This window comes from Eschrichtius robustus, chromosome 14 (assembly GCF_028021215.1).
Source record: "Eschrichtius robustus isolate mEscRob2 chromosome 14, mEscRob2.pri, whole genome shotgun sequence".
NCBI classification, from domain to species: Eukaryota; Metazoa; Chordata; class Mammalia; order Artiodactyla; family Eschrichtiidae; genus Eschrichtius; species Eschrichtius robustus.
Genome location: NC_090837.1, coordinates 3,088,268 through 3,109,031, shown reverse-complemented (window position 1 = coordinate 3,109,031; position 20,764 = coordinate 3,088,268). Strand labels below are relative to the sequence as shown.

The 20,764-nt window shown below is 40.1% G+C and overlaps 1 protein-coding gene and 1 non-coding gene across 2 annotated transcripts in view; both read right to left on the bottom strand.

Moving 5' to 3' along the window:
* TMEM132D (transmembrane protein 132D) overlaps positions 1–20,764 on the bottom strand; it is a 683,845-nt gene that overhangs the window by 354,705 nt on the left and 308,376 nt on the right. Inside the window, exon 3 of the mRNA XM_068563370.1 lies at positions 18,904–19,050. Within this exon, the coding sequence (XP_068419471.1) occupies positions 18,904–19,050 (147 nt within the window). The remainder of the gene's footprint in view (positions 1–18,903; positions 19,051–20,764) is intronic.
* On the bottom strand, positions 6,288–6,360 carry TRNAE-CUC (transfer RNA glutamic acid (anticodon CUC)). Its single transcript has one exon. It is a non-coding gene; the product is annotated as a tRNA-Glu (tRNA).

Here is a 20,764-nt window from a genome sequence, read left to right as displayed (position 1 = left end):
AAGCCACCACACCAGCTATACTTGAAGCTCTACTTCAAGAGTTTTTTTGTTTCATGAGCCAATAATTCCACCACTACCACCTCCACCAAATCTCCTAGTTTATTCTTTTTTTGCACCTTGAGTAAACTAGCTGGACCTGGGTTTTCTGCCACTTTCACTAGAAAGAGAGAATCCTAGCTGATATAGAAATCAGAAATATGTCTTCTCATTCTAAATGTAGCATTCCTTCTGATACACCACAGCTGTCAAATTATGGTCTGATTTTCGACACTGAAAGGCTAGATTTTTATGTTGTGTATAGAACACTGGGGCTTCTTTAAAAAATCAGTAGTAATGCACACATCTCTCATCTTGCTTACCTCAGTGAAATGACATAATTTATCTGTGCACATGAGCTGCATGAACATGCAAGGCTGTGTTTTATTCTCTTTGCATCCCCAGTGCCTAGCAAAGTGTCAGTTGTAAATCAGATGTTTAATATACATTTGCTGAACAGGGCAGATTGAATTGCACTGCTTGAGATGAGTGTCAGTGTTTAAGATGGTTAGAATTCTGCTTCTATGATACATTCTTTTAATAGTTATGATTCGTTGGAAGCTGGAGCCCCTCCATCAGGAATGCAACCCTCCAACTGCAGCCCTGTTCTTACGGGAAAATATGGTCCAGTGTGAGACAGATATGCTCTACGATTAGCGATGTTCCAGAATGCCCGGTGATGGAAAACAAGAACTGCTTATAATAGAATTGCTCTTTAGTCATTCAGAGAGACTCATTTAATCAAAGCCTTCCAACACCAACTGCTGCTTTGTACCATGAGAGGCAGTTTTCAAAGAACATTAACTCTTACATCTCCCCAGAACCCCAATTCAGCATGTTTTTTAAAATTTTAAAAATTTATTTATTTATTTATGGCTGCGTTGGGTCTTAGTTGCGGCATGCAGGATGCTTTCGTTGCTTTTCGTTGTGGCTCGCGGGCTTCTCTCTAGTTGTGGCGCGTGGGCTCCAGAGCACGTAGGTTCTGTAGTTTGCAAGCACGAAGGCTCTCTCCTTGAGGCGCGTGGGCTTAGCTGCCCTGTGGCATGTGGGCTCTTAGTTCCCCAACCAGGGATCGAACCCACGGGTCCTGCATTGGAAGGCGGATGCTTTACCACTGGACCACCAGGGAAGTCCCTCAGCATGTCTGGAAATCAGGATTTACCTCCTAAGCACCGTGGATACAATACTACCCACTTTATTTTACTCATCTCTTAATCTAGATGCCTATCAATTTTCCCAGTAGGAAAGCACGCAACCACACACATAACTCTCCCCAAAAGTCAAAACTCTGTGTCTCATTACTATCAGTAAGTTGGTTTTCAGACTCTCCCTGCCTTTTAAACTCATTTCAGGAAAGACTTTTTGTACACACACCTCCCCTCACATACTAGTTATGAATAAAATGAATATGAATAAATGAATGAATGAATAAATAAATGAATGAAGAGCCTGAGAAACAATGAAATTTGACATTTGAAACTTTATTGGCCTTATAAAGTCTTGGAGGGGCACTGACAACGAGGCAAGAATCACGCCAAGTGCTTTTCAAGCATCGACCTCCTCCATCCTTAGGACCCCTGAAGGCATGTGTCACTATTCTGTCCATTTCACACATGTGGAGAGTGAGATTAGGAGGCCATATATCCTGGCCAATGGCACACAGCTGACAGGTGCCAGGGCAGGGACCCTGTGAATCCACATTACCGTTCACTTAACCACTAAGCTTTCATAACTCGGGGGACCTTACTTGAGTCAAACGATCTTTTAGTGCAGCACTGTGGCCGAGAGTTCAAGCTTGGAACCCGTCTCCTTGGGGTTTGAGACCTCGTTCTGCCAATACTGCAGGAGTGAACTAGGGAAGTGTCCTAGATTCCTTTTGCTGCTGCAACAAATTACCACAAACTTAGTGGCCTAAACCACACACATCTGCTCTCTTACAGTTCTGGAGGTCAGAAGTCTGAAATCAAGGGTCAGCTGGGCGGGTTCTTTCTGGAGACCTCAGGGGAGTATCCATTGCCTTGCCTTTTTCAGCTTTTAGAGGCGGCCTGCACTCCTTGGCCCCTTGGCCCTTTTTTGAATCCTTTAAACCTCTGATTCCACTGTAACCTCTCTATTTCTATAATCAAGCCTTCCTCTACTTCCCCCGTATAAGGACCACTGTAATCACATTAGGTCTACCAGGATAACTCACGATAATCTCCCCATCCCAGGATCCCTAATGTAACCACATCTGCAAAGACTTCTACCCGGTGAGGTAACATATTCACAGGTTCCAGGAATTAGAACATAGACAGTTTCTGGGGGGAGGGAAGGAGGCAGGCATTATTCAGCCTACACCAGGGAGTCACTTAGGTTACCTAAATTTTGCTGGATCTCCGTTTCATGATCCATAAAATGAGGATGGTATTTTTGCCTTTAGTGTTGAGAGAATGAATCAAATGAGCTCAGCGTAGAGTAGTTATAGGTAAAACACTCAGAAGATATTGGATCATACTCATCTCTTAATAAGTGGAAGATATTAGCAGTCGATTTACTGTTTGGAGGTGTCCCAAAATAGACATTATACTGTAATGAAAAGGGCTAATCTGAGGTTCTGGGAATATCTAAAGATGGAGGAGATGAGGGAGGGGATTAAAGACAGCAAAGCCATTGGGGCTGGAGGGACCACAACTGCCCACCCAGGGTGGGACAGAGCTGAGCTCCATCTTCAGTGGTGTCAAGCCATCTCATTGCCCTATGTTAAAATAGCCCTCGCCAATAAATACTAAATGAAATTTCCCTTCCATGCAAAATTCAATTCACATCTTCTCATAAACCCTGCCTAAGGCTTCTGCTACAATTTCTTAGGCTATAACCCCATCACAAGGTCACTCTGAAATTAGTTTGGAGGCAGTTTTCTCTGTGGCAGGCACGGGTGAATAAGGAATAAGGGAAAATTGTGCTTTTTTTTATATTTGGGCTTTAAAAATAAAATTCAACTTCTGATACTATCCATTGAATCAGAACTTGTTGATTTCCTTTATTTTATATGATTTTGATATATGTCCTAAGAGTATTATATAATGGATCAATTCCAATGTATCTTATTAAAAGATAAGGTACATTATATCTCATCAGCATTGCAAGTATTTTCATTAATCCAATCCAAAGTGAATTTAGCTATGTGTTCTTAAATGTAAACACACACAAAAATGTACAATGTATGTAATTACTAAGATAATCAGAAGGCAATCATTTTTCAAAGATAATTCTTTTTCCAAGGAGAGTAAACGATTTCATGAATACCTTGACAGCTCCCTTCAAGCCAACCCTGATTTCAGTCCTGAAGAAAATGTGTGTATTTCTCTATGGCAAGTTTAGAATAACAATAAAAGAATTAAACCTTCTGGATATTGTAGGTAATTAATAAAACTAATCTATGCTTATTGTAAAGACTGGCAAATGTCAACAAATGAAGGACAGACTTTAATATCCATGAGAACAGATATTCTGTTTTGTTTAGCATTGAACCCATGTACAATACAGTACCGAGCACATGCTAGGTTCTCAAAAAAAAAAAAAAGGGTGTATGGTCTGAATTGAAGAGAAAAAAAATATCACCCATAATCTCACTGTAATTAAAACTTTGTGATAGAAATTTCATTTCTAGCCTTTGGACTATGTTGTATGTATGTGTATACATATCAGTAAATTAAGAGCATTTTCTTGTACCAATAAATCTTGAAAATAGCATTTTATTGGCCCTGTCACATTCTGCTATGTGAATATGATCAATTTTTTTAATCATTCCCCTATCCTTAATGATTAGTGTATTCTAAAATTTTTACTAGTAATTAAAGTGTGAAGACCATGCTTAATATTTCTGATTAATTATTTAGGATAAGTTCCTAGAATATAGGACCAAAGGGTTAGTCAACATTTTAACAAATCTTGGCACATACAGATATATTGTTTTTCTGTGTGGGAACTTCTATGAAGATTTTCTGTTATTTACAATTATACTGATGTGAAGTTGTACTAAAATATACTTTTCTCAAATGCAGCATAGAGGGGTTTAGGCTTTAACACGTTACGGATATTTTGTCCTTGAAATATGTCTCGCCCCACTTTTTTTTTTTTTTTTTTGTAGATAGTGGCCACTTTAATTCACGCAATGATTGATACAAACCATTTGAAGGCAATAAAGCAGTTTGACACACAGAATTTTTTGGCATGAAAGTGGAGAGGGGGTGAAGAGAAGAGAAAGATACTAACATTTTGCCTCACCCCATTTTAAGACACCTAAACTTTAAGGAAGGGTTATTAATCTGGTGTCCATGGAGATGGAATTCAGGGATCTTGGATGGGAAAAATGCAGCTTTATATATGTATTTATCTATCTAGCCATGAACTGAAATCTGTCTATCTATCTATCTATCATCTATCTACCTATCAATCTATCTATAACTATCTGCCTTTCCATCCGTCTATCCATCCATCATCCATCTATCATCTGTCTATCCATCCATCCATCAACTCATCTATCAACTTTATCTATCAATCTATCTATCTATCTATCAATCTTCTATCTATCTAGCCTTGAACTGAAATTTAGCATATCCTTCAAAAATAAATGCAGTGGTGACGGTGACTTTTCAGCAATAGAAGTCACAGTGATCTTCCGATCACACTGCATTTGTAATAGAGATTTCAAAATATATTCCACCCTTTACGTATATTTAAAAGCGCAGTACTTATCACACGTGCTGCTAGTCTTCGTTCTTAGGGTTTTATTACGGAAGCACATATACCCCATCACAATGGAAAATATTTTGAAAGCTGTAAAAGAAAAATCTATGCACACAACCATGAAGCCGTGTATGCTGACACACATCTTCATTCCAACTTATTACTGGTACTTAACAATCATTCTCTCCACACAGCCCCTTCAGGAATCCATATTGTCTCATTTCTTTGCTAGGGCTTCACACAGGTTTCCTCTGTAAGGATTTGTTATAACAAGCACCTACACACCACACAAAATGCTGTTCTCATCCACGTTCCATTCAGCCTCAGGAGTGTGTAATCAAAACCACATTTAGCAAGTATCTCAGACTTCAAGAGTTTCACGAGGAAAACGGTGAGTGGTTATAGACAAACACAATACCCATGACAAAAAATGATGTCGACTGAACTGAAAGAATACCTTGGTATGTTTAAAGAGTCCCACGTGACTTCTGCACATTGTGAAATTGATCCTAACACAATTACATCCTTCCTCTATAGGTATTCTGTCCACAACTGAAAAAAACAACAACACTTTTTTCTTCTGAAATATTTCAGACTTCAGATTATAGGAAAGGGGTCACTGACCTTGCCATGTGAGTCATCCTAGGCATCTTATTTCTATGGTGTAAAAACTGGATCTACCTTTATGACAAAGATGAAAGAGCTCGAGTCCCCTGCATTTACTGACTGGCATCTTTTGTTTAAAGAAACAAAACCTCTTTAAAATAGTGAGATGAAAGCTTTTACTGCTGCCTGTAATTAGAGTGGCTGGTCAGCAGGTCATTTCTCCTCCTGATGACTACAGAACATTTAAACTGAAGTTAAGTTTTCCTCTGAGAGGAAGTTTTCTAAAACTTATAAAAGAGCAAGTTTATATAAAAAGAAAAGGAAAATAAATTTAGAAAGAATTCAGGTAACCTGGTGCCTGATAACTTAGTGGATCCCAGTGAAAAGCTGAAAATCAAGTAATTTAAAATGAGATCTAGAAATTGTATATACAGCCTCCCCTCAGTATCTTGGGGGATTAGTTCCCACCCTCACCTCCACAAATACCAGAATCTACGGATGCTCAAGTCGCTTATACACAATGGTGTCGTATTCGCGTATAATCTATGCACATCTTCCCATATACTTTAAATCATCTCTAGGTTACTCATAATACCTGATGCCATGTAAATGTTACATAAAGAGTTGTAAATACAATGTAAATGCTATGTAAACAGGTGCTGGTGCGAGCAAATTCAAGTTCTGCTTTTTGGAAAATGCTGAAATTTTTTAAAAAATATTTTTGATCTGCAGTTGGTTGAATCTGCGGATGTGGAACCTGTGGATAAGGAGGGCTTCCTGTACATGGACTCATAGGATATGTCATGTCATGTGACCGGCTCCTACCTCTCAGTATACTTCTGAGATTTATCCAGGTTTTTTTTTTTTTTTGGGGGGGGGGGGCGGTTTGCCATGCTGCACAGCTTGTGGGATTTTAGTTCCCCGACCAGGGATTGAACCTGGGCCCTCGGCAGTGAGAGTACAGAGTCCTAACCACTGGACCACCAGGGAATTCCTTATCCACGTTTTTTCATGCATCAGGAGATAGTTCCTTTTCATTGCCATGTAGTATTCCATTGCTAAAATGTAGCACAGTTTTTAATCCACTCACCAGCTGATACACATTTGGGTTATTTCCAGCTTGGGCTATTGTGGAAAAAGCAAAATTATGGATTCAGAAAAGAGACAAGTGGTTGTCTGGAATTAGGGAAGAAGTGGGGATTCATGGCAAATGGGTAAAAAGGGACTTTTTCCGCTGATGGAAGTGTTCTTAAACTAGATGGTATGATGGCTGGACGAAAAAATAAATTTTCTAAAACTCATTTAACTGCACACTTAAAATGGGTTAATTTTAAGGTATATGATTTATAACAAAATCTGTTTTTTTTAAAAAAAGAGCTCTAGGTAGGAATATAAAGTCCCATGCCCTTATTGCTAATTTTTCTAACTATGTCTCAGTTCAAGTACCATTCCTAAGAAGTGAAAGTCCACCAGGCTAACTGCTGACAAAATCAATCACCAGGGTTAAAAGACTAAAAAGTTACCAAAGAAACTCCTTGAACTGGCACACAGCACGGAAGAATGAGGGCTGTCAGAGAAAGGTGCATTTAGAAATGATAGCAAATCCAAAACATGGACACTTAGAATAAGACATCCCATCCAAGAGAACAATAATCAGAGTAAAATTTTTGGAACATAAGAAACAAGGTGATGCTTTTCACAGTTGGACAGTAAATAAAGCTTCTTTGGATGGATCCCATAATTTTTCTTCTGTTTCTTTTTTTAATGTTCCATGAAATACTATTATCTTTCTAAACTGCTCCCCAGGCCTTCAAGAAATAGATGATCCAATTTACAGCATTTGCTTCAGCAAGCTAAGCACACCAGGGAAACCTGGGGGTTTCGAGATGCTTGGTAGGGTGCTGACAGCAAAGGCCGGTTGTGGAGGGTGAGGGCACACATCAGAGACTGGAGGTCCGCACAGCTACACGATCAAAAAACTGACTCTCCCACAGAACTTGGCCCTCGCTCTCAAAAGTATCTAAGGTACGCGGAAATCTGTGCACCTTTTTTTTGCAGTGGAGACTTACCAAAACAAATATGACTACAAAAGCTCATGAGCCTTTTAAAATTAAAATAATTTTATATTTTGCATTATGCATATATATTATGCATACATATGTAATTATAAATATAGATATGGATAGGTAAGTTGTAGATATGGATATATATGTAAATACAGAGACAGAGATAAAGATACACAGATATACAGATACCGATTTATATAGATATAGACGTGTTTTTTCCTGTAGGACTTTTATTGATAATGTTTTCCATGTTTGGAAGGAAGGACCCTAAGGGCTATGTATCCATGGCTGTAAACACACACATACACACACACCTGTGCACACACACACATTCACTGAAGTTTCAAGTTCAGAAATTTGCATGAAGACAAATATTAGCCCATGGTTTTCTTGATGGGATGTTCACATGTCACATCAGATATTTCTGCTACTGCAGACATTTTTGGTCATTCCAATGAATGAAGATGCTTTGTGAAATCACAAGCCCAGGGCAACTCAACATTAGCCATGATCTGTGACCCTGGAGAGTGTTTATGAAGTATTCTGATGAACACCAGCAAGTGGCATCATACAATTACTGTTGCATAAATAGGTTATTATTTATACTGCATTGGTGTAGCTCTAGCAGAAAAAACAGTCGGTGTTTTTTATTACAGCGCCCTGGAGATCCTATCCAAAGCAAAGGCAATTTCCCCAGTAAAGATGTGCAGCGGTAACTCACTGCTGTTACCCGCTGAAAGTGGGTGTTAAATAATTTAATTCTAAATTTGGTAGTCTACTTGGAAATGGGAGATGTTAAATACCAAATATATGGATGTAATAAAAGTAAAGCAACACAAGGGTAAATTAAGGCAAACCTCACACTTCCCCGTGAGACTGCCTAATGGGATTGTATGCGTGTCAGGAAGTGGAAAATGAGTCAGCCCGAGGTATAATTTCATAGGGAACTAGACTCATAACTCTCCTTCACTGTAATGCCACGTGCTTGAATGATCACCGCCTCCTTTCCGAGTCTATATGTTTCTGATGGGAGTGATACAATGGGACACAACTCGAATGCTATGTCAGGAAGATCTTAAAGTGCTCTCTTCCAGGATGCCTGCCCGACATCCTTGCACACCTTCCTCTGGGTTGTCTTTCAAATGCTGGTCTCTTAAGTAGCAGCCCTGTCTCATCCCGTTTATATCTGTATTACTTCAGCATTTTTCTGTGGGTCTCTTTTTAGAATTACTAGAGTGGTATCATACTGTACATGCTATTATTCAAGTTTCCCACTCCCCTTAACATCACATTTTCAGGTCAAACTGAGACAGGCTGGGACCTGGGACCTGGGACCCTCTGCTGCAGTGCTTGCACCTGGACAAACCGCTCCTTCAGCAACAAAATACAAAGAAACTATAAGGGACTAAAAAGAACCGCTCGCATGAGCAGTTGGGGCAAATTATGGACAAAAAGATACAAAAAGACCAAAAACCCAACTGCCACTTCTGAAGGGCCAGGAGCAAAAACAGGGTGTTGGGAGAAAAACAAAGGTACTGTGCATGCCCCCTGCACTCAACACCACCAAAGCGGGGGGCAGACCACCTAAGCCACGCCTCTGCCCCCACCCCCGGACCTACGCCTACCCTCACCCCAGATAAGGAACCAGCTCGCCCCACCTCAAGGAGCGAACAAGGGAGCCTGTCCCTTGTCCTTGCTCCCCACTGCTGCAGCAGGGGCCCCAATAAAGCCTTTCCTGTATCTCTTATCAATTTCTATTCATTCAGGAAGGCTAAGCACCCTAGTTGGTAACAAAATTAATGTTGATAAACATTACTAACTACATGTAGGCAATTCTTCATAATTGCTGCATAAGTTTCAATTATATGAATGTATCATTTTTAAATCAATTCACCTTTTGATGGATATTCAGGTTGCTTTCAACAGTTAGCTGTTTTTCAAAAATGCAACAATCAACACTCTTGTGCACATCCCTCCATATCCATGGCTAAGCTTTCACCTGGAGGAGCGGTACCTAGACCTGTCATTTTACGGTCACGTGGATGCATGTTTTTTTGGGGTTTTTTTTACATTATTTATTTATTTATTTATTTATTTATTTATTTTTGGCTGTGTTGGGTCTTTGTTTCTGTGTGAGGGCTTTCTCCAGTTGCATCAAGCGGGGGCCACTCTTCATCGCGGTGTGTGGTCCTCTCACCACTGTGGCCTCTCTTGTTGCGGAGCACAGGCTCCAGACGCGCAGGCTCAGTAGTTGTGGCTCACGGGCCTAGTTGCTCCGCGGCATGTGGGATCTTCCCAGACCGGGGCTCGAACCCGTGTCCCCTGCATCGGCAGGCAGACTCTCAACCACTGTGCCACCAGGGAAGCCCCGATGCATGTTTTAAAAGTCAGTAGCCAGTAGGTCCTTGTTGGTTATCTATTTAATATATAGTAATGTGTATATTTTAATCCCAAACTCTTAATTTAACCCTCCCCCTCCCCTTTGGTAACTTTCTGCCAATACGATTAGGAGAAATGATATCTTGTTGTATTAGTAACAATACCTTTGTCTGTTGTATCCCTAATGCAGAAGTTATTAAAACAAACTTGAATGGAAATGCTTCTGACAACTTTCTAAATGTAAAGACAATCTTAAAAAATGACACAAATGAACTTATTTACAAAACAGAAACAGACTCACAGACTTAGAAAACAAAGGGGAAAGGTGGGGGAGGGATGAATTAGGAGTTTGGGACTAACGTATACACACTACTATGTATAAAATACATAACCAACAAGGACCTACTGTATAGCACAGGGAACTCTACTCAATATTCTGTAATGACCTATATGGGAAAACAATCTGAAAAAGAATAGATACATGTATATGTATAACTGAATCACTATGCTGTACACCTGAAACTAACACATTGTAAATCAACTATACTCCAATATAAAATATAAAAAAAAAATAAAGACAGTGGGGAACCTTTGTTCACACTTGATACAGACTCCATGTACAACTAATGTAATTCATCGGGTACTTTGAGAAATTGTCAGTTAGGCTGTGGAAATAAAGTATAATCTTTCATATCTAGGAGGACCTGGGTATGTGTGCTGCATATACTATGTAGTCATTTTAACAATTTAAGGACAATTAATAGATGGGTTTTCTTGAACTGATGTTCTTGATTGATTATTTCAAAGTGTGTCTGTTCACATGTAGGATTATATAAGAGTCTCACAATAGTCCAGCGAAGGCTGACATTGTTAGGGCCGATGGTACAGAACAGGGTGTTTTACCTCTTGTTCCCTCTCTGGTGAAATGTGAGACAGCTAGCATAAAGATGAGAAATGAATATTAGATTTCCTGAATCTTACACCCATTCTCTTCCTACTCTTTGTGAAGGAATTATCTTTCAGACGGTAATATGTATGACTATTATAATCCGTAAGAGCCAATGATAAGGATACTGAAAGCATTTAAGGCATCAAAAAAATCCCACTCACCACAGAAAAGACATAACATTTTGATAACTTTATACCATTGTCTCAGGTTTTGTTGTTATTAAACTCAGGTTCTGGATGTCAGTAGAGCTGAACTGTCTCGCCGAAGACAGATTGCTAGAAAATACCTCTAATCAAATTATTATATTAATAAAAAAACCTCAAGATCTTTTTTTTTCCATCACTTGATCTGTTATCCTGAAACAGTCAAGCAGCAGTAAATTGCAATCATTAAAACTGCTTTCTAAAGCAAAACCGAACATTTTTAAGCAATCTATAATATCTCCATTATGAGTAATTTTTGCCTGGAACCACCACCAAAAAAAGGCCAGATCTTCCTGGCTTCAAATTTGGACAAGTCAGCAGATGAATTAAGCATCCCAAAATTGTCAGTACGCCACTCAGCAATGACAAGGACAGATGTCCAGCCTCTATTAAACAATTTTCCCAGCCACGTTGCATTTTAACTTTATTTTTTGTTTGTTTTCCATATCTTATCTTTTCCTAATTAAAAAAAAAAATCTATGTTCACTATGGGACTTTTCAAAAATACATACTGAGTCAATGAAGGGGACATACTGAGTCAATAAATCACAAGTAATATCGCCATCATAGACAACAGCCTGATTGAATATCTTCTAAATTTTCCCTGTCCTATATTTATTGATAAACAAAATTGGTATTATCTCGTGGGCCCTTTTGTAATCTACTGATTTTCATAACAGATTTATCAAGATATAATTCATATGCTATAAAAGTCACCATTTTAATGTTTACCATCCAGTGGTTTTTAGTTGAACAACCATCAGCACTATTTAATTTTAGAATATTTTGTTACTCCCGAAAGAAACCTCATACCCATGACCAGAATCTCTCCATTTTCCCCTCCCCAGGCAACCACTAAGCTACTGTGTCTAAAAATTTGCCTCTCTGGACATCACGTATAAATGGAATCGTACAATGTATGGTCTTTTTTGTCTGGTTTATTTTACGTAGTACCATGTTTTCAAGGTTCATCTGTGTTGTAGCATCTATCAGCACTTCTCCCTTTTTTAATGCCAAATAATATTCTATTGCATGGATAGATCATGTGTTTGCCCACTCATCTATATATGTATATATATGACAAATGCTGCTGTGAACTTGTGCATTCACATGTGTGGACATTTGCTTTCAGTTCTCTTAGGTGTAGAACTAGTAGTGCCGAATCTTATGGTAACCAGGTAATCTCCAGCTGTTCCTGTGGTCATTCTATGCACTCTTGCTTGATTGGTTTTCAGGTGTTTTTCTTTCTTATTTTCACTTCTTTCTCATTCTCTCTTCTGAAGGTTCTCTTTCTCCTAAAGTTTTCTCTCAAGTTCACTGATTTCATTTTCTACAGTAGCAAATCCAATAGACATTGAGTTTCTCACCCCATCTTTATCTCACATGGCTTCTTCTCCTTGCTGGCTTCCTCTGTCTTTGATGATACCATGCTTATTTTGAATCTGAGACTACTGATCAATGCTTAAAATCATCTCTATTTCAAAATGCTTATGGTGATATTTTCATATGCCTATGGGTATTCTGCCTGTTTGGGTATCTGCTCCAAAGGTGTGCTCCTCACCCAGTAACGGCCTTTTACTGTTACTGGTCCAGAGAGGAAATCTTGCTGGTTTTGACATGTCCATGCTCACCTGTAGCAGCACCTACTGGCGATATTAGGAGATAGGCCTGATTTTTTTTTTTTATGCCTGGGTCTCCTCCTCCACTCACATTCCTGGTCCTTTTCTTTTTAGTGCACAATTAAGATTGGCGATCTTGGGCTTCCCTGGTGGCGCAGTGGTTGAGAGTCTGCCTGCCAATGCAGGGGACACGGGTTCAAGCCCTGGTCTGGGAAGATCCCACATGCCACGGAGCAACTGGGCCCGTGAGCCACAACTACTGAGCCTGCGCGTCTGGAGCCCGTGCTCCGCAACAAGAGAGGCCGCAATAGTGAGAGGCCGCGCACCGCGATGAAGAGTGGCCCCCGCTTGCCGCAACTAGAGAGAGCCCTCGCACAGAAACGAAGACCCAACACAGCCAAAAAAATAAAATATAAAAATAAATAAATAAATAATAAAAAGATTACTATTAAAAAAAAAAAAGACTGGCGATCTTTTCATCCTCCTTCAACCCAGTCCTGCAGTTTTCACAAACACTTCTCTATGTTTCTAACATACACATGATAACTTTTCTTATTTATTTATTTATTTAATGCGAGTATAGTGATTTATAATGGTGTGTTAGTTTCTGGTGTACAGCAAAGTGATTCAGATATATATGAATATGGTTTATTACAGGATATTTAATATATTAAATGTACTTAACAAGCACGGGCAACATCCTGATTGAATATCTTCTAAATTTTCCCTGTCCCATATTTATTGATAAACAAAATTGTTATTATCTCTTTTCCATTATGGTTTATTACAGGATTTAATATATTAATAGTTCCCTGTGCTATACAGTAGGACCTTGCTGTTTATCTATTTTAAATATAATAGTTTGTTTTATATATATTAGTTTGTAATCATAACTTTTCCAGTGCATTGCTAATGTGCATCTTCACACCCTTATTATATTTCACTGGAAATTTCCATGGGAACCTAGTAGAATGAAGGAGATAGTTAGGTACCATGCTCTTTCCATCATCCTATTGGAAATCCCACAACATTTATTCTTTATAGATTTCTGAGATCAAGGTTTCTGGTTCCCCAACCCATCCAGTTTGCTTTTCTCTTTGGAGCAGAAAACTGATTCTGAGTTAAGTATACTGCTGCCTGTAATACATGATGTTTCTCACTTCCCTCTGAAGTCTGGTGTGGCCATGTGATTAAGTCCTGACCAATGAGAGGCAGGAGAGTATTGGGGGTTGGCATGAGTTTCTAGAAAAGTTCCTTAAAAGGAATTGATCCAGTGGCAAAGGCTCTTTTCTGTCAGTTTTCTTTAGCCTGCAATGCAGATGTGATGACTGGCACTCCAGCAGCCATATTAATCTATGAGGATAAAAGCCATGCATTAATATGGTGTTAAGGAAAGACAGGTGCCTGGGACCCTGATAGTACTGAGGAGTTGCCATGCCAGCCATGGCCTGCCTACATCAGGGCTTCTTCTATGTGACAGAGAAATAAACTTTTACTTTGCTTAAGTCACTTTATTTTGTTAAGTCACTCTTATTAAATAATCAAACCTAATCCTCACAAATGTATTACGAGATGCATTTATCACGCCAGCATACATTTTTCTGAACATACATTCATGATTGTAATCTCATCTCTGTATACTTTAAATATCACTTTTTATTTATGGCACCTCATGTTACTACTTAAGCTATATTTGTTTTAAAATGAAACATGTTGTAATGGGGAAAAACAAATCTGAATCCATATTGTAACTCTTTCTTTTACTTTAACCTCTGTATTCTATTGCTTTTGCTACAAGTTAAGAATTTGCCTAGAGCCTGAAATATACAAGACAGCCTATTCTCAAGGCTCTGAGCTTTAAAGATATAACACTTTTCCATTCATATAGAGATAAAAAGTTGCAGAAGAGAGTGTAAGATTTACAGCAGCTGCAAGAACAAAGGATTCCAGCACCAAGAAGTGTGCAGCAACCAGCCACACCCTTCCCCTTTCAGTATAAAAGAAGCCTGAATTCTAACTCGGGTTAAGATGGTTCTTTGGGACACTAGTCCACTGTCTCCTCGGTCTGCTGGCTTTCCAAATAAAGTCACTATCCCTTTCCCCAACAACCCGTCTGTCAATTTACTGGCCTGCCGTGTGGCGAGCGGTCCAAGCTTGAACTCGGTAACAAAATTACCTATGAATAAATGGAAAAGCAGTATAGTGTGAAGGATTATAAACAGATAATTATGAAAAAGGATTAAATCGAACTATGTACTCTTGCTTGTCTACAATCTATTAACAAAAGATAGAGATTTTATAGACATATTAGCCCCTAAAAGAGAAGAATTTCTCTTCCATCAGTAGTCTTGCTGGAGAACTGGAAAGCACATATGTTTCTGTCATTCAAGTTTATTTGACCCCATTTCTTTGTACCACCTAAAGTCATTTAAATAGCAACTGTGGCAAACTCTGGAAAACACTTATCTGTGCAGAGAAGAGCAAAGAAATCAAAAGTATGTGACTTTTGTTACACATTTATCTAAGTTTACATAGTGCTCTAACAGTCAGCAAGACTCAGAAAATGTCAAATGGAATTTGATGGACAGAGCGTACTTAGTTATCCTGCTTCTGTTCCATAGTATTTCCTGGCAATGCTTAGTCAACACAGATCTGGCAGCTGTGGGTAACATTCATATGTTAGTACTGTGATGGTAAGGCTTTCAAAAACCAAAGTTCTTCAAAAAACAAAGGATGCATTTGAACTTAGGTAAGAATCTCCACTCACTCCTGTTGAGTTCATCACTAGCACAAGTGTCTCCTTAATCCATAAAATTACACCTGTCACAGGGACTTAACTTCCTTAAGGCAACTTCACAATCCATGGTGCATTATTAGCAATACACAATCCATGACTCTCAAGCTCATGAAGGCTCCCTTTTTTGCATTCCAATGATCTGATGCTGACTTTAAAGAATAACTGAACGTCAAAGAGAGTGGGAAGAAGGTATAAAGCAAAACAGCTTCTGAAGCAAAACCTACTAATGTGAAAACATCCACTCCGTAATACGTTCTCCGATTATCCTTCAAAGAAAAGAGAAACAGATCTTCTCCTGGTCCGTTCGCTATCCCAGAGAGTGGAGCATGCTTCTTCTGTATTTAATTCCATAAAGACAGAAGTGAAATAAAAAATTTTGAAGTGAGGATAAAAGTTGAACATAGAAATGAATATATCTGGCTTCCCTGGTGGTGCAGTTGTTGAGAATCTCCCTGCCAATGGAGGGGACACAGGTTCGAGCCCTGGTCTGGGAAGATCCCACATGCCGCGGAGCAACTAAGCCCGTGAGCCACAACTACTGAGCCTGCGCGTCTGGAGCCTGTGCTCCGCAACAAGAGAGGCCGCGATAGTGAGAGGCCCGCGCGCCGCGATGAAGAGTGGCCCCCGCTCGCCCCAACTAGAGAAAGCCCTTGCACAGAAACAAAGACCCAACACTGCCAAAAATTAATAAATATAAATAAATTAATTTATTTTTTAAAAAAAGGAAATGAATATATCGTATTCAAAGAGGTCTATTTTAACTGTATACATTATATTAAATGGTAATACATGCACATAGTAAAAAAAAAAAAAAAAAAAAAATCATAGTCCAAATGGCTCACAGTAAAAAGTAATTTACGTTCAGCATTCTCCCCCAACTTGCCAGCTCCTCCCCGTAGAAACCACTGTTAGCCCCTCTGCTCAGAAAGTATTCTTCTCTGGGCTTTCCCCAAATGGGGCATCAATATAGATGTTGTTGTGCACCTCACTTTTTTGAACAGGTGTATCAGAGGCCATTCAATACGTGTACGTACAGATTTGCATCATTATACATAGAGTAACAGAGATATAGTCTAACTCTAGAACATCACTAAACAAGTATTTATGGAGAGCCTCATGTGTCCCAGATGCTGCTGTAGGGACTGGAAACAGCTACCAACCAGACGAACACGGTTCCCCAACTAACAGAGCTTGCATTCCACGGCTTCCTCAGTAAGCAAAGCCTTCCTGGCTTCAGCGTAAGAACTGGATTCCGAAAAAAGAGAATAAACCTCTGTATCATCATAACATATGTGAGTACATAAATCGCATAAAAATGTACATGTGTATATAGGCACATATTTAAACAGCTATATCATATATATGTTCCGTATACACGAACTATGTAAACATATACTATATATATATATACACTATGTATACATATATGACGTATTACAAAGACACATAAAGTACTGTATATGCACATATAGTATTCTCTATATACACGCACACATATATTACATACATAGACATACACATGTGTGTTTGTGTATGTCTGTGTGTGTACATATGCTTCTTCCATCATCTAGACCCATAGCAGGAAAGAGAAAACTGACATCAGAATCTACAAAGGGATAAGGAATATTCTCCATAGTGAATGGCATGCTGATACCAGACCTTTGAAGGACTAGGTTGATAGTCCATTCAGGGAATTTGTTTCTTAAAGAAGATACTGTTACAGATGCAAGGGAAAAAACAATGGCAAGGACCACACCTATGTATGATTCGATATGTTCTAGAGCTGTTGATTTTTTGTTTCATTTAAGGAAGTGTTAAAACCCCTTGGGAGTGCCTGCCTTATGTGATCCATAAAAAGGCAGCTGCCACTTTATACCTTAATGGGGATCAGCCGTCCTGGGAAAGTTTCCTTATTTCTCCATACGCCCAAGACGACCTGAATGAATACTTAGCCAGAAATGTAATAAAACGTTTCAAAACGGTTCAGATCTCTCTGCATTTCATACGTTAACACTACAATCACTACTACTCCCACTAATCCGCAGAGTAAATGGCAAGAAGAAACAAGAGGGAAAATCAGCACATTGGTTGAGACTTCTCCCAAATCCCCCCACTCTTTCTGGTAAAGAATAGTAAAATATCAATCCATCTATCATCTACCTATCTATCAGTCTATATCCATCTCGTCTACCTATCTATCATTATCAATCTACTGAGCTACCTACCTATCTGCCTATCTATTCTCCCTAATTTTTGCCAACTTCGCAACACAAAGGAAACCCTTCATGGAGGTGGCATCTTATTTCCCAAATCATATCACTGGCACAGACACCTTTGGAAGTGAGCTTATTTGTAAGCTCATGAAGGTACTCCGTGTGGCACAGCATTACTATGTAAACATTTGAGGCAGAACTCAGATACAGACTTCTCCTTTTCCCCTCTCATCTGCTCTACAAGCAAATCTTCAAGAAAAAATCTTGAAACACTGGTCACAAAAGGAAAGTAACAGAGCTTGATAGTTGATAACCCGAATCCCAGAGCACCCACATGAAACAGAGGAGCACAGAGGGAAATCTACATCACATCACCCCCAAACTGGCATCCAATGCTCTTTGGAAATAAACACCCAAAAAGCAGAATAGCCGTCAGCTGAGATTCATGACCTCTATATTAGAATAAATAATGGAAAATAAATATTTTCCAAACATTGAGCTATAAAAAGTTCAAAAAGCTGACTCCTGAAATAATGCTACATACCTAGGATTGGTCCATTCATAATTATTTCAATTGCCAGCAACAGAAAGAGCAAAAATCAACCAACCTAAAAGTGGCAAAAACAGGTGACCAGATCAGAAATATCTTGGAGCCACAAACGAGGTTTCGGGAAACAGAAATAAATCAAAAACCAATGAGTTTCCAAGTCTCTGCCCAGCTGTGAATAGACTGTTTCTAACTTGGTGGGTATCCGAGACAGAGTCACAATTCCCTATAATTCCACAGCAGATCATTCACAGGTCCATCAGAAAATCCCAGCACAAAATGCAATCCACGCATTGTATTTAAATTGACACGGCAAATGTGGAAGGCACCTTTGTGTGCCACAAGATCGACAAGCTCTGGGTGTTCTGTTTTGTTTTGTTTTTACAACAAACTCTTGTTTGAAACACTTGCAAAATGGGCCATTTTATCAGAGCTGCCCAGACTTTTCGTTTTACCTAATCATATGGATTAGAAAGAGGCCGTGTTGCAGCGGAACATCATTTTGAGATAAATTCCATTTGCATGGAGTAATCCCTGCAGGTGACCCGGAGCTGTGCTGGGGATTGTAAGTAGGTCCACTGTGAATAATAGCCCACCTTTTTCCAAGTGAAGGATTCTATCCATCTCACCTGGAAGCACTAATAATACAGACGACGCACCCCAAGTGCAAACCGCGGTGAAAGTGGTTGTCAGCAAATTTGGGAAAAAGGAGGCCACCGCTGCAGCGAATCTGAATATATGGCAGGCCGCTGGGACTCACCTGTTTTCCGAGCCAGCCGATTTCTTCTGACAAACGATGACAGCTGGTGTGTACTTCCCAGCGTAATCCGTGCTCTTCTTAACCTCCCACACGGAAGGGCTGCTGGCTCTCACCCCAATGATGTTCATGCCTTTCATCACCTTTACCCTGTTGGAGACAGCAAATGCACAGCTGAGACGGCTCTGGGGCATCCCTGGGTTACCGCTGCTTCCGGGGACACAGTGCACTTAATGGCCCATTGTCGCCTGCCAGGTGTTAAGCTCATGTTTAATAGAATTTAATCACACATTGGCAATCCCCTTCCAATCCATCTGCCCTGATTTCCCCCCCCAGTCATTCCTTCCTTTAACAGAGGAGCTAGGAACAGTACACTGACATACGCAAGCATCAGTCACGTAAAGAAATAGAGCAACGCTGTGCTAGTGGAAGGCTTTACTTTTAAGAAAATTAACTGAATACCCTTAGACTGTTAAAACTAAATAGAAAAAAGAAATTCATTAACACTGCAAAAGTGGGATTAAAAATAACAATGCACATTTCACTGAATGCCTTTTCCATGCCAGGCACTGATGGACCGTTCCTCCGTATTATCTCATCTAATTTCCCAAGCAACGTTCCAAGCTCAAAGGTGGGGAGGGGCTGCAGCTCAGACAGGTTTGGGAATCATGATGGTTCATAGCAAAACACAGGTGCTGAGAGGTGCACAGATGTGCCTGACTTCTATGCTTGTGGTCCTCCCATGACATCACCATCATCACTGTCATCACCAGGACCATCATCCCATCATGATCACTGTCACAACAAACCAGGAGCTCTTCTGAGTTCATGGCAGTTTAATCTCATTTCACTCTCACACACGCCCTGTGAGGTCAGTACCATTTTCATTTTCACTGACCAGCTGAGCAACCGGGGGATCAGGCAGCAGGTGACCCAGGATTTGAAACGGCTCCCAACCACAGCACCGGTCCAACCAGGCTCGGTGCTTTCCGTGGCGTCACATGAAACGTCCTGGTGCCGAAGCCACTTATCTGACCTGCTCAAGTCCTTCGTTACCCAACACTGGCCAGTACCTGTCCTGAGACCTAACATCTGCTCAGACTTTAGAACAAATTTGCTAAAGCAGGTGTGCCCTCCATCACAGACTTGGCTTATTATTTCTTTCCTCCATTCACTTATTCCTTCCTTCCTTCATTCACGGAAAGGGACAGGTGATACGTTTATAGGTTGTTCTCTAGGATATCAGAGAAGCCGGATGAGAGAGGTAGAAGGATGGTTTCCTAGTATGCCCTAATGTTTCTGTAAGAGATTTCAAGTGAAAAAACATATATGGGACCCCCCCCCGCCCCCGCTCCCCGATTACCCAGAAGGAGGAGACAGTTTCTGGAGGTTGAATTAATCACCAATGCCTAAGGATTTAATCAACCATGGCTGTGTAGTGAGGCCACCATTAAAATCCAAAAGGAGGGGTTTCAGAGAGCCGCCAGGGTGGTGAAGAAGAATGCCCCCACGTGCCACCATGCTGGGCTCCAAACTCCAAGAGGACTGACGTTTCTTTGCTCTCGACCTCACCCTATGAATCTCTTCATCTGGCTGTTGGTTCCTGTGCTTTAATATCTTCGGTAATAAACCACTCATCTGCCATGTGGCTGACAGAGTCATGGTGCTCCGGCCTGGTGTCAGGCCTGAGCCTCAGAGGTGGGAGAGCTGAGTTCAGGATGTTGGACTACCAGAGACCTCCTAGCCCCATGGAATATCATTCAGTGAGAGCTCTCCCAGAGATCTCCGTCTCAACGCTAAGACCCAGCTCCATCCAACGATCAGCAAGCTCCAGTGCTGGACGCCCCATGCCAAACAACTAGCA